Source organism: Anastrepha obliqua, chromosome 5 (assembly GCF_027943255.1).
Source record: "Anastrepha obliqua isolate idAnaObli1 chromosome 5, idAnaObli1_1.0, whole genome shotgun sequence".
Taxonomy (NCBI): Eukaryota; Metazoa; Arthropoda; class Insecta; order Diptera; family Tephritidae; genus Anastrepha; species Anastrepha obliqua.
In genome coordinates, this window is record NC_072896.1 from 57308584 (window position 1) to 57323120 (window position 14537).

Consider the following 14537-nt stretch of genomic DNA (forward strand, 5'->3'; position numbering starts at 1 on the left):
TATACCCAATATGAGGCTCCGACAGTACGAAACCTTTAAAATTGGCTTCTCGAGAACCAACTATGGGGTGAATGCTCCGATTCCTAGGGCATGTGCAGATTTAAGCCGCCGAACTTTCTGGTGAAATTTTCTGCGCCCTTCCCACCTATCATCTCAAACTTCGGCTTCTGGATTCTTTTTTCAGGTAATCTTCCTTTCTCAACTCCCGATAGCGATCATAACGTGGCTCTATAGTCTGCGCTATTCTTCTAAGACAGCGTGGCATTCCTCATCCTACGAATTGGTTTTTGCGGGCTCACCGTTATCCGATTTCTTCTTCGGCGACGGTACGCAATGCTCGTGCATGCCGGCATTTTGGGTAATACTCTCTGAGAGAAGGAGTAAGAGTGGAGTGGCGAATCTTTTGGCTGACTGTTACAGATTACAGTTTTTCGATATCGAACATTCTTTGCCTTGTTAGATGTACGTTTTTTGCTGCATATTGTGAATGTAACAGGATAATGATCCGAGTCGATGTTGGGCTCTCGGATCGTACGTATTTACATCTAAAACACTAAAAGCGTGTTTTTCGATTAGGAGGTAGTCACTTTGCGGGAGAATTATTTTGTGCTGGAATCAGGTGCTGCAGTGTACCATGTTTTGCGCCCCGGCAAAGTCGATATATGGCTGACGTTATATGGTGATGCCAGCTTTTACTCTTACGAAAACATCAAATAGCCGGGTTAAAGAATCTTCCTCATTAAGGGACCGAACATTCTAGGTGCATGCCCTCAAATCATAGTCCTTAGTTCGATGCTGTAGCCATAATTAGAGTAGGAAGTTGTCATCTGCGGCTACACAGAGGATACTTCAATGTGAGCTGCTTGTATCGTATGCATAAGAATCGCTCTGGCCACACCCAGGTGAATCACAATCAAAAGCTTTCCTCACTTGCGTAGACTTTTACACACAGAACCACATTCGAATGATATATAAATTGGTTAAATTCTAACACGTCTGAACGCAATGCGATGTTTACTTAAAAAGTATAGTGTTTTATAATGCCCCGGAATAAATCTTTTACTTAGTCAAAGCACTACTTTAGCAACCAGCGGGCTAATAAATAATTAATGCATGTACACTTAAATATCGTACTTAATGCATTGGTATGTTTTAGAAGTCAGTCATTTAGAAAGCGAGATTTTCGAAGTAGGATTTTTGACTTAGGAGTTGCAACTAATTCTTGAATTTTAAATTAATTTGAATTGAATTAGAATTCATGCTAAAACATTACCAATTTCTTTCTTTCAGTGATGGAAATATGCTTATCAAAGCAGTGCCATTTACATCAATGGGCAAAGTTCAACCATTTTTAGTTACGTTTAATTCCTCAGCTCTACTACTTGCTGATTTTCACTGTCACTTAACTATGCGAGAAGTGTGCGGTTATTTTGGAGGCCATTGGGATATAAATACACACAGTAAGTTTGATTTCACTTATAAGATATGTACGAGGTGTGTTCAGAAAATAAGGTGAATTTTCAAATTTCGCGGGCTACGCACATTCGGCTTTCGATTTTTGTTTTTTATGTTGGTACACTCGCCTCGAAGATATGTTCACGGTTTTAGCAATATAGCATGTTTAATTAATTTGTGAGAGGCAAAATAAGACAAGTATTTTGCGTGTTCGGCGTTTTTCTGCTATTGACTCTTAGCTCTCCTGGTCACTTCCATTGGGACGATTGGGTTTTAGTTTCGGTGTCAACCATATGCCAATGATTCGTTACCAGTTATAACCGTTTTAAGCAAATCTGGATCATCGTTGTCATTTAACAATTCCTAAGCGATGTTCATGCGACGTTGTTTTTGGTCAACGTTTTGGTTTCAGCAATTTTGGAACGAACTTCGCTGCCACACGCTTCATGCCCAATATTTCCGAAAAGATTGCATGGCATGAGCCACCCGATGTGCCAACATCCTCAGCAACTTCTCTAATTCTGATTCGACGATTCTCCACAACAATTTTCTATACTTTCTCAACATTTTCAACGGTTGTTGATGTGCTGGGGCGTCCAGAGCGAGCGTCGTCTTTCACATCTTCTCGACCTTCTGTGAAAAGCTTGTACCACATGTAAACATTATTTTGATTCAGAGTTCTCTCACCGTATACCATTGTCAACATGTGAACTGTTTTTGGGCACTTAATTTCATTTTTTACACAAAATTTGATGCAACTTATTTATGCCTCTCACAAACAAACTAAACATGCTATATTGCTAAAACCGTGAACATATCTTCGAGTGTACCAACATAAAAAAATAATAATAATTGGAAATCGAACGCACATAGCCAGCTAAATTTGAAAATTCATCTTATTTTTTGAACACACCTCGTATGTATCAGCGGTCAATTAAAAATAGCTTTATTTTGTGTAAAAATATGTAGCCGCATTATATGTGGACATTACGAAAATATTGCCATATGCCCTGTCACAAAGTTGAGCATTTCATATGAAATTAAAACAAGGAAAATTAAAACTTCCGCATATTATATACTAGCTTTAACCCGCGGCCCCGCTCGCGTAGGAGTAGTTTTGAGGGATTTAGGATATGTATATAAAAGAATTACAAACAATAATTTCATAGAAAATAATTTTTTATTAATAACCATAATATTACAATATCCGGCATCCGTTGCTATGCCTCGTTGAATAAAATCAAAACAACCAATCAGAAATTTTCTATCTCAAACCGTTTTTGAACTTTGCATTTAGGTCATAGCTAAACAGCTTATGCGGACTATGAAGTCTAGAGTGTGCTATAAATAGTGGGAAATAGGAAAAACTAAGATTTTTTAGATTAAATTTAAGCAAATATTCGATTATTAGTGACGAATGAGAGTGGTCATTTGGTGTTATCGTTTCGTAGGGATGCGCGGACAACGTACAGACATTCACCTTTATAGTATATCGTATAATAAAAATTACATATATGTAAGTTTAATATAATAAAATAGAACGAATAGAGATCCCAATATTAGCAGAATATATCGACCGCGGGATTTCAGGATATTTTTAAAAAAATCCTTGGATTCTACTCAGGATGAAATAAAACCATTTAAAATTTATGGTAAACTGATTTTAAAATTTACATCTATATACAGGGTGGGCCATATAGCGTTTGCTTCTTGAACCACCTATTTTCTTGAGAATGGCTCAACGAGTTTTTGTTTCCAAAAATTGAAGAGAATGACATGGACGACATTTGGCTGCAACAGGACGGTGTAACTTGTCACACTGCCAAAGTTACACTCGAACTTTTGGCTACCGTTTTTGAATTCCGATATCAATTGGCCGCCTCGGAGCTGTGATTTAAGCCCGTTGGACTATTTTTTATGGGGAGCCGTTAAGGACAAATGCTATGCGAACCATCCAGAGACGATTGATGTTTTAAAACACGAAATCGAAATTGCCTTTCATGAAATTGGAGCCCAAACAATCGAAAATGTGCTTAAAAATTGGGTTGATCGAATCTTCAAAATAAAAAAAACAAAGTTTGAAAAAATATTGATTAGCTTTTTTTTTTTTATATCCGATTCAAAAAGCAAATTTTACATAGCCCACCCTATACATGAAATTTTGAATGTTTTAACCCTTTCGCTCCGACTTTTGCAGGGGATTTGCTCAAACTTTATTTTTGAGTTTTTGGATACCCATTGGTACTTTATGTGCGTAGAAACTAGATGAAGCTTGTAACTTATGTAGATAACGGTATTTTGAGGTGGGACATATGTGTCCCAACAGTATTTAAAACTGGGATATATATGTCCCAACAGGGTACAAACTACACCTAGAGAGTAGAAACATTTTTTTGGTAATAACATATGATTTGTACTTTTATTTATTTTAAGAATGTGATGAAGCGAAACATTGTATACAGAATGGCAAATTACAAGCCCGGCAAATAATTTTTGTTCTTTTCCCGACTTTTTGATTGGCGCATGCTACGCACCGACGTCTTTTAGACTGCTCTATGGGTAAATGATCCCCCACATTTGTCATTGATTTGTACCTATTCGATGATCTTCCAGACCGACGGGATCGTTTATATGCGGTAGATTCATTTCCTTTTTCAATTAGCGACTCAGCAATCTCGACCAGCACTGGTAAGAAGGCAGGTTTCTTCCTATTCAGCTCCGAATATATAACCCAAGTGTTTACAGCAGCCATTATAATGCCACGATAAAATACTTTTTTCCACCATTTATTTGATTTTCTGTTTATATCATATAATCCCGACATTTTCCACACCGCCCATTATTGCGCGGTACTTCTTTACGATGTCGGGGCATGGAAACTCTGCCTCAGCTCCATCTTTCATTTTGCGTCTAACAGTGCTCATTTCAGATGTGTGGCAGTTACTGAGCAGCATTACCTCTTTGACGTCCTGCCACTTTACCGCTATGGTACCTGCAATCAAGAAAGTTACTTAAAAAATTAATTAAAGGGTTTTAGTTTGACTTCGTACCCGCCGAATTAACTTTGAAAATAGCTTCGCCTCGCTGCAATTTTTCTGGTATTTTCTGAACATTCTTCCGGTTGGACATGCATGTTCTCGAAGCTGGATATTGTATGTTGTTAATAAGATTAACAGAGGTGAAAAAACGATCAAAGCAAAGTGTAACGTAGGGTTAGAAATCGTTGCTGCAAGATCATTCACAACTCGTTCGCTGAGTGTCCCTTCAAGGACAGATCCTTCTTTTCCACAATAGATACTCATGTCATAGGTGTATCCAGTCAAAGAATCGCAGCGAAGCCACATTTTGATGCCCCGTTTCACTGGCTTGAGTGGCATATATTGCTTGAGTGATGAACGCGCTTTGAAAATAGTCATTTGTTCATCGATACTTTGGAAGCTACTATCATCCCGGCAGGCTTTGAAAGTTGTTTTCAAGCAATTCATGAAATCGTCAATGTAATAGGTTTTTCCTGCATCTGCAGGCTTGCCAACTGGAGCAAAATATAGCTTAGACATTATCTGCTCAAAACGATCACGTGATATGGCTGATTTTATAGATTCATTGCTCAATGAGTTATGATTCGACCAGTAGTTTTTAATCGACGGCACATGCTTATACGACATGATAAACATGCATCCAAGTAATATATCAATTTCACCGGAGTCCGTCTGAAGAAGTTTTTTTTTGTTTCGCCCCGTTATGGGTATTTTCCTGAGCTTCTCATTAGTACATTGGGCAATGTACAAAGACATGCTTCTTGGAAACAATTCGCGAAAAATTTCGTAGGGGGTTGAGTGGCGCCTAATATTTACTGCTATTTTGCATTCGCGGTGGTTACTAACTGATTTTCTTGAAACAAACGACTCATTCGGTGTGCTCCAAATAACTGTGCCTGAGGCTTCCTCACCTCGTGCAGGTTGATCGTCTATGCCACCATTCTCGTCACTCAATCCGGTCTCCTCTGAATCGCTGGAAGAATCGTCATTGCCAGTGGTTTTATCTACCTCAGGACTATAAATATCATCACTTTCGTCACTAAAATCAGTTCCTGATTCCATGGATTCATCATCATCTTCTTGAAGTAATGCACTAATTTGATCGCGATTTAATTTCGACATTTTTGCTGTCTACGAGGTTGCAAAAATAAAAAAATTAGCTGTGTGATACATTATGTACAACGTACTGCTGGGACATATATGTCCCTATATAAAGCCCTGCTGAGACACATGCATTTCAAAATTAATTTTCGCTGAATATTTTTCACAAAACTCTTATTAAAATATATATTTGTATTTACCAGTAAAACGGCAATATTTTTCTTTAGAAAAATCAACACTTATAAAAATACGTATTATTTCACCTTACGCGTAAATTTGGTGCAATATTAGCGACTGCTCACAAACAACTGATCAAAACTAAACACGATTGAAACAGTGTGGAATGCGGATAACGGTAAATTGTAAGTATTGTTCGCAGCTACTGATTGGGACATTTTGGTTAAGTTTCCTATGAAAATTGCAAGTTTCAGGGTGAAGTGAACATGCTGTGAGATATCAGTGTCCCAGCAGTAGCGAAAGGGTTAAGAGTAGTCTTCCAAAAAATGTGGCCAAATTTGAATAGCCTATGATGATTTTTACGCCTTCAATTCCGAAATACAAGGCCTGTAAATACAAACACATGAGACATATAAAAATTTTATATAAGTAACTTTCAAAAAAACAACAAACTAGATTCGCTGAAAAATCCATATAATATACTATATACTTTTACTCCGCTTTCCAACAAAAATCTGGTAGGGCTTCGGGGAACATGTTCGTCATATTCGTTTGTCACGAAGAACTTTTTATTTCACCACCATTATCCAAAAATATATAAGAAATGTTGTATGCTGTTAAAACACTAGTAAATGCTATAATATAAGCTAACTAACCGAATTTGATCAATTTCCCAGCACTCACGATAAATAAAGCCTATCCATGTCGAAACGCTCGCTTTGATCCTCAAAAAGTGGCCGAAGAAGAGCGCGACATAAAAAACGCGATTATGCAAGATCAGCTTTTACTCGTGGGTTGGTACCATTCCCATCCAAAGTTTCAAGCGGAACCTTCATTGCGGGACTGTGACGCTCAGTTGGACTTTCAAATTAGAATGCGTGGTTTATCAGATGTCACTTATACTCCTTGTGTTTCAACAATCATTTGTAAGTATTTCTAAGATGGCATAAAAAGCATAAAAAATCAAACTTTAATTTTGTCTTTTTTCTATATTTTTGAATAGCATCTTATTATGACGAAAATCCAACTTTAGAATCAGTTGTAAAATCTATTTGGATTATGCCACCAAATGAAACTAAGCAAATTGCGGAATATGGATGTCCAATGCTAATGCAATACTCAGTTTTGATGGACAAGGAGATACCAGAATATGTGCGCTGTGAAGTTCAGGCGTGTGCTGAATATTACGCATTGTTTAAAAATGAATTTGTGAAATTCAATAGTTTATTCAGTGAAGATGTTACTTTTTTAGAAAAGTTAAAAAACACCTTGCGCTCTAAGATTCCTATAAAGCAAGATTATACGACCTTATGGAACTGGATTTGTGAAGTTTTGGGTTGTGCACAAAAAGAAGAATTTATTCCTTCTAAAACGATACCAACCATTGACCTAAATAAGGGTGAAACAACTGACACAACTATATCTATGCCATATTCGGTGAATTCGCCACAAGATGAAAAAACAAAAGATGATTATATCACTAGAATTGTTGAACTGGAAAAAAATGATTTTGATAAAAAGGTTAGCGAAATAAAAGTTATGACCCTGCAGGAACAACTTTGCTTGCCATCGGGATTAAACATGAATCCGGTGCGTACGTATGCACCTTTGACAACACCAAATCTGCTGGGGGTCGGTAATAGGTCGTCTCTTCCAACCCAAAACACCCCGTCATCTTCTTGCCATACACCTATTAGTTCAGCAAATACAACCATATGTTCAGGGCTGCTATCCCCACTGCCGACCGTCGTTACAGCTGGTAATAATACCACCGCAACTAAGTCAACTGTGTCTGCTACAGAAATCTACGACAGTCCGATAACGGTTCCCTCAAGCCCAGCCAAATCTGAGATACCTATCAAAAGTTCTTCACCACCTAAATCCGAAACACCATTGTATACTCTACATTTGCTTAACTCTCCTGTACAAAGTCCCAGGAGCAACAGTAATATTACCCAAAATATCTCTAACAATAATAAGTACGAGGCCCCTAATATATCTCAAACGCAATCTGCAATATTCCCTTCTACAACGAATGATTTGGTTGCTGCGAGTTTGGCGCAACTGACTGGTCAGCTAGTACCCAATTTTCTACAAAATGATTTAGCTAATCTTTTTCAACAGCACCAGAGTGATAAAAATTATGGAAATTATACTCTTAATCAAATAGCTTCTGGAAATGGTGAAGAACAAAAAAATAGTTTAAGCGAAACAGCCGCAAGCCGTTGCTCGAAGAACTTCAATTTGCCGCGTATACAAGAATTATTAGTACATAATCAAGAAATGTTAATAAATACTAAAAATAAAACAGATCCATCGAAAATATCTTCGAATTTAAATTTCTCATCGATTTCCTCAAATTTTCACAAAACGAAACTAATGAAAGAATTAAGTAATATTAAAAATGATCCTTCTAAAATAAACAAATTAATGCGTTCTCCGGAATATGCTGCTCTCTTATTACATCAGGCAGAAGCACTCGGTGCAACTACTCTAAGTACTCTTGGGATTGGATCAGATTTAAATTTCTTAACAGGAAGTAGTATTGGGACCAAAGCCAATGCATCACAAATTGCTGACTATAATAACTTAGTTCAAGTTTCAAAAACTCTTGGGTATGAATCTTGTATGCAATTAGCAAAATCTGATGATTTGAATAATTTTCTACAACAACAAATAGGCGCTGTTGCAGCTGCTACTTTAGCTAATGTGTCCCTATCGTCGTCACATAATGCCTCTAAAAAGCAAAAGCAGCCAGAATCGAAACCCTTAACCGACTACAGTTCTATTTTAGAAACATACTCAAAGCTTTTTGAACCCGAAAGTAGTTTTCGGGGCGGTGAAATTATAGGAAATACCGCAAACAATGCGCGTCGTGAGTTGTCTGCTCTGTTTTCATCTGATACCGAACTATCTGTATTTGATACAAAACCGAAGTCTAAAGATGCCACTTTGCAAATTCAAGAAAAACAAAATTCAAATAAAAACCAGTTCGAAAATTTATTGTTTTGTCATCAAAGTAAAATTTCACCAGACCTGGGTACACTATACGCAACTTCCACAGCAACAACTAATAAACCAGTAAGCTCCAATGAAAACTAAGGGAGTGTATCCGCCCTTACTGACTCTGTAATTTACTATTACTCTTTCTTACAGGAAACACCGCAGGATTATCTTTATCTCCAGCAGCAACATGAGAAACATGATAGTAATTTTTTCATTTCGCCTGCTGCCATGATGAAAATACAAACAGATTCTCTTTCGGCAATGATGATGAAACCTCCTAAGACCACATCATCAACTATTTCTTCATTATCTCGTACACGAGAAACATCAACATCTCCTGCCCTTCGATGTCTAACGCCAACAAAAAGCGGCGCTGGAAGCTCAAACGCATGCAATACCACTAATTTAAAATATAATTTTAGTGCAACTGATTTAGCTGTTTCCAGTATACAGTCTAACACATCCGCTTCGGTTCCTGTAGAAGCTGGTAATAATTTAATAAAGCATCGAAGGCTCTCGAATACACCACCTGTTGACCTGAGCTGCCTTTATGGTGAAGGCCAGTCACCTTTGGGAAAGGGTTACATGAAAAAACGAATGGAATTTTCATCAATAGCGGAATTAGCGGCTCCTCCGCCTACAAAAATGTCTAAAGTAAATGAAGACACACTTTCTGTTCTGCAATGATACAATTATTCAGAATTTAAAATGTTGGTAAAACCTACATGGAGGGTGATCCATATAGTGGTTTATTTTCGAAAATTCAAAAAAATGAACAAAAATTGTTTTTTTTTTAACAGTAGATTATTGGTTTATTCGAGCAAACATTCCCATTATTTGTTGAACACGATTTCATTCTTGTGGCAGTAGCATATGCTGTTAACCTAGTTTTCCTAGACCTTGGTGACGGTTTCTGGCTCTACTATATCTTACAAAGGGTTTGCTCGACGCTCACCTTAAGGATCTGAATCTTTAACGGAATAGGACAACATTAGCCCTTCTCGGCATCCCACGGCGTCGATTCGCAGCTCGGAAGTGGCCAATAGACATCGACGCGACGGCTGATAACTAGTGATGGGCGAGTCCGAGATGTTTAAACAATCGAGAGAATCGCCATCATTGCAAAAGTAAAATCGAGTCAAGAAACGACTCGCTGCACGAGTGTACAATCGAGCTGTTTTCGACCGTTTCGAGTAGACTGATTTATCATCGACAACTCAATCGATAGCTTATTCAGGTGGGAGTTCAAAATTTTAAAATGCCTCGCTTAAAAAAAACAATAGTATTGGAGTTTTTTAATAAAATATCGGATCGTGACAGCCCAATATCAGCTAACTGCAAGTTGTGCAAATGCGCTAAAAATATTTTGGAATTTCGAAAAGTTTTGATGCATATGGTTGTCGTCGTCTGCCAACCTTTAAGCATGGTTGAAGACTGTGGTTTCAATTATTATTCTTCTTAAATGATGCGATAACCGCTTACGCTATTTTGGCTGAGTTTAACAAAGTGCGCCAGTCATTTCTTTCTCGTGCTAACCGGCGCCAGTTGGACACACGAAGTGAAGCTAAGTCCTTCTCCACCTGATCTTTCCAATGCAGAGGAGGGTTTCCTCTTCCACTGCTACCATCAGCTGTTATCGCATCGAATACTTTCAAAGCCGGAGCGTTTATATCCTTTCGGACGACATGCCCCAGCCAGCGAAGCCGCTGGATCTTTATTCGCTGTATATGTATATGCCGTCGTAAAGCTCATACAGCTCATCGTTCCATCGCCTGCGATATTTGCCATCGCCAACGTGTAAAGGTCCAAAAATCTTCCGCAGAATTTGGTTTCAATTATTTCACAAAAAATGTATAACACGTCACAAACTTCCATCTCCCAAAGTTCTATCAAAAAGTATGTTAGCGAAAACATATGATCCCATGAGTTCGGATTTCAGGAGCATGCTGTAGGAGCCAACTATATATATTTAAGAACCAACTTGCGGACTTTCGACAGCAACCGTTGCTATATAACTGTTACGGCACATTTCATTTACGACTTTTTTGTTTTGGCAACCGAAGAAGTCAAAACTGGCCATTCGTATACTGGTTTAAGAAAGCGTTCAGTTTACCAACAAATTAAGCACATTACTTGAGATTCAAAGGGCTTCCGAAGACCGGTAATACAGAAGATTAAAGCCATTTCGACAAAAAAAGTTGCTGCTATAACTTCCACCACTACACCGACAACTGCTTATATTTTGATGATAAAGCAATATTTGAAATGCCTTATTTCGATCGTAAGCAGGATCCATTACGGCTTTGGGAAATTCATCATTCTAAGTTTCCAGAAATATATACATATATTAGCTTCTAATTACCTAAATATTTCTACAACTTCTGTACCCTCGGAACATATATTTAGTAAAGCTGGTATGATGACCAATTTGAAGCGAAACAGATTGGACTCATAAAGACTGGATCAACTCTTACTTTTAAGTGAGAATTTAGACTTGAATTCTTTGTTTTGATATTTATTATCAAATTTATATATACTAATTGAGATAACTGTTGGGTATACACAGTAAAGAAGATTTACAGAAAATATCGCTTTTTTCTAATTACTATTCGTAACATTAAGACACCTCGTTTTATGCCCACTTTATGAAAGGAAATTAAAAAAAAAAATCCATAGAAGCAATATTTACTATAATTGATCTCATTTTTTTTTTTATAAACCGACAAAGATATATTTTTTTCTTCCTAATTATTATGTGTATAATTCCAATGATCCCAGTTTTTCTTTACAAAAATGGTTACATGTACAAATGAAGTTGCCATGAGCCTCAAGCAGTATTGCCCACTTTCAATAAGCTGCAAAACTTGGAAAACCGCTACCGCTTTAAAAGTAAAAACTTTTATTTTACAATAGTTTGTATTAAACAAAAGTAAAAAATAAACATATTATGAATTATGTAATTCAACAATACAAAATATATTCGTTCATAACGATTGTGTAAAAAAATTAGCCTCAATACATTTAAAATGTACAATATATCATAAAATTGACTTGAAGTCATATTTTGAATTTCCATGAACGTGTTTACTATCGATGTAACAATTTACATCATCTGGTATATTATAATTGTCACAATAACAATTCTGTGGAGCAATGCATTTACTGAAAAGAGACATACGGTTACAAGTTTTGCTTTGAAAAGTATTCATTGCGCTGAGAACGCGATCAACTTCTGCCTTTCAGTTCAGAAAAAAGCAATAAAAAGGCGATTGGGCAGTAAACCATTTTTTTTGACGTTTTAATTTTCAAGGAGCCTTAAATTTAGTGCTTAAGGCATTAAGTTGGCAACTACGGCCACAAGCTAGTCAGAGATGCGCCGGTCAGTTGTTGTCTAAAGTTAAACGCGACTAGCAATTCGTTGCCAGAGATCGCGAGAGAAAACCATCGAGATGTTTAACAGTGGCTGCCCAGGACCGACTGCGAGATGTTTTGGTTGTTGTTGTTGTTTTAGCAGCATAAACATTCCCTATACATACATACGGTGAATGCTGCTGGAGTGACAGTCCTTGGCCAGATATAAATCCGGGTCGTTTCGGTAACGTAGAACCGACTGTCGTGGAAACGCCAGATGTTTTGGTCGATCGTTTCGATTGTTAGCTAATGCTACTTTAACTTGAGCATAACTATTCGCGACTGGCAACTCATCGCAGGAGAGAAAACATCGAGACAATTGAGTAAAAAATCGCGGACTCGGCCATCATTACTCTTAACACGATTACCGAGCTTAACACGCAAGAAATCGATTATGGCGTGGACTGTGTGGCTTGACGTGCCATCCTGCTGAAACCAAAGATTGTCCAAGTCCATATCTTCAATTTGCCGTCACAAAATATATTTATCATGCCTTGTAACGCTCATCGTTGACCGAAATGGTGTTTCCAGCAGCATCTTCAAGGAAAAATGGGCTAATGATGCTACCGCTCCAAAACCTACACCAAACTGCCACTGCGTGAGAATGCACTGGTTCCTCGATGATCACGTGCGGGTTTTCTGTTAGTTGGGCTACATAACATTAACTTGTAAAATAAGTTTGCAATATTCCTCTACGTTGCTTAAGCGTAAAGCGACTGATTTTGTCCCCCCGGGATATGATACTGACCTTCTGTCAAAGATTTCCATGGAAAAAGAGGTGTCACTGGCAAAATAGCATGTGATTAAAAAAACACTATATAGGGCACCCTGAATATTCTGCTATATTTTTTAGTATTAATTAAGTTGATATCATTTATATCTAAGCTGGCAATATAAAAATTTTTGTTATATAATTCGGTTTGTTTATGTCCTACAGTTTATAGCTATTAACAAAACTATTTAATTTCGAATGAAATATTTTGAACAATGTTTTTATACTAAAACAGCAAAATATACTGAACTATCTTATAATTAAATTAAATAAAAATATATCATGCTTGCACCAAACTTACACTTTTACGATCTTTTGATGGCATCATTGTGGTGTAGAGTCAAATTCAATACATTTTCAGCAATCAAATATTAACTTTATCCGTCTAGGAGCAGTCGCCAGCTTCGACGGAAGTTTCAATCGCCACGGCTATTATTATGTAAGATTTAATATAAGCTTCGACATTTTCTAGCATAAATAACTTAATGAACGTTTTTCCTGTTTTATTTTCAGCGTCGACACTAGTACTCTAATGCAGCTCTGCAATCTTCAGCAAAGAAATTTGTGAAGCAAACGAATACCATTGTGGAGTTGAGAAGAGCAAAGATGGCTCAGAATTCCAAGTTTTAGCCTTTTTACAGCACCTGGAGTTGCCGGCGAATATGTTGCGGTCAAAGTTCACACAAATAGTATACGAAGCGATTGAAAAGCATCAAAGAAGTATTAATTAAATGTAATTTTATTTTGATATACTTTATTTTATTGTAGCTTAGTTTAATTTATGTTTATTTACTTTATTTAATTCGATTGAGTTCTATTTTATTGTAGCTTAATTTTATTTATATATTTATTTACTTTTTTAATTGGATTGAATTTAGTTTATTTTATTTTGTTTCATTTTTTATCTATTTTCTGCCTGCTGTGTATTGTCACCTACAGTTTGCTTGTGAGAGCATTCGATGGTTTTCGTTGAAGCAGAAGGGTAGTCAGTTCATGTGGTGAAACTATTCATTCGAATAGAACAATTACTGTAAATGTTAATATATGAACTAATTCATTGTGAAATAAATGTACAAATTGGGTATTCCTGACAGTATGTTTATATTAAACTTAACAAATCGAAGAAAACATTAATGCACTCAACTTATTTCGAATTTGATTTTATATTTTGCTTTAGGTTTAAACAATAAACAAATAAACGATCTGTTTTAATTTCCTATACATATGAATGTAAGACTAGTATTGTCACTTGCGGAGCAAATGAGAATACAGACGAATTTAGCAGCCTCGAATTGTGAGATACGAATCACCAGCAAATTCGCCATAAAATGGCGAACGAGTGTTGAAAATGATTTTTCTGTATTGCCATTGGCGAAAAAACTACTGTCAAAATTTGGCTACTACTTATTCTGTTCGCATTAAAAAATAGAAAGGACGTAAGTATACTTTAATCTTATGTATATACTCTGTTTAATAATTCCAAACGCAAAAAAATGTACGAGCTAAAATTGTTGGAAATAAAGGAAGAAAGGAAAAAGGAAGAAAATTTAGAAAAAAAAGATGACACAAAGAAAAGA

At 36.7% G+C, this 14537-nt stretch overlaps 1 protein-coding gene across 1 annotated transcript in view; it reads left to right on the forward strand.

Annotated features, from left to right (window-relative positions):
- Positions 1 to 11666, forward strand: part of LOC129249283 (MPN domain-containing protein CG4751) — a 64492-nt gene extending 52826 nt beyond the window's left edge. Inside the window, exons 5-8 of the mRNA XM_054888998.1 lie at positions 1291 to 1460; positions 6449 to 6697; positions 6775 to 8852; positions 8928 to 11666. Coding sequence (XP_054744973.1) covers positions 1291 to 1460; positions 6449 to 6697; positions 6775 to 8852; positions 8928 to 9464 — 3034 coding nt within the window. The 3' untranslated portion in view covers positions 9465 to 11666. The remainder of the gene's footprint in view (positions 1 to 1290; positions 1461 to 6448; positions 6698 to 6774; positions 8853 to 8927) is intronic.
- Positions 11667 to 14537: the final 2871 nt, after the last annotated feature.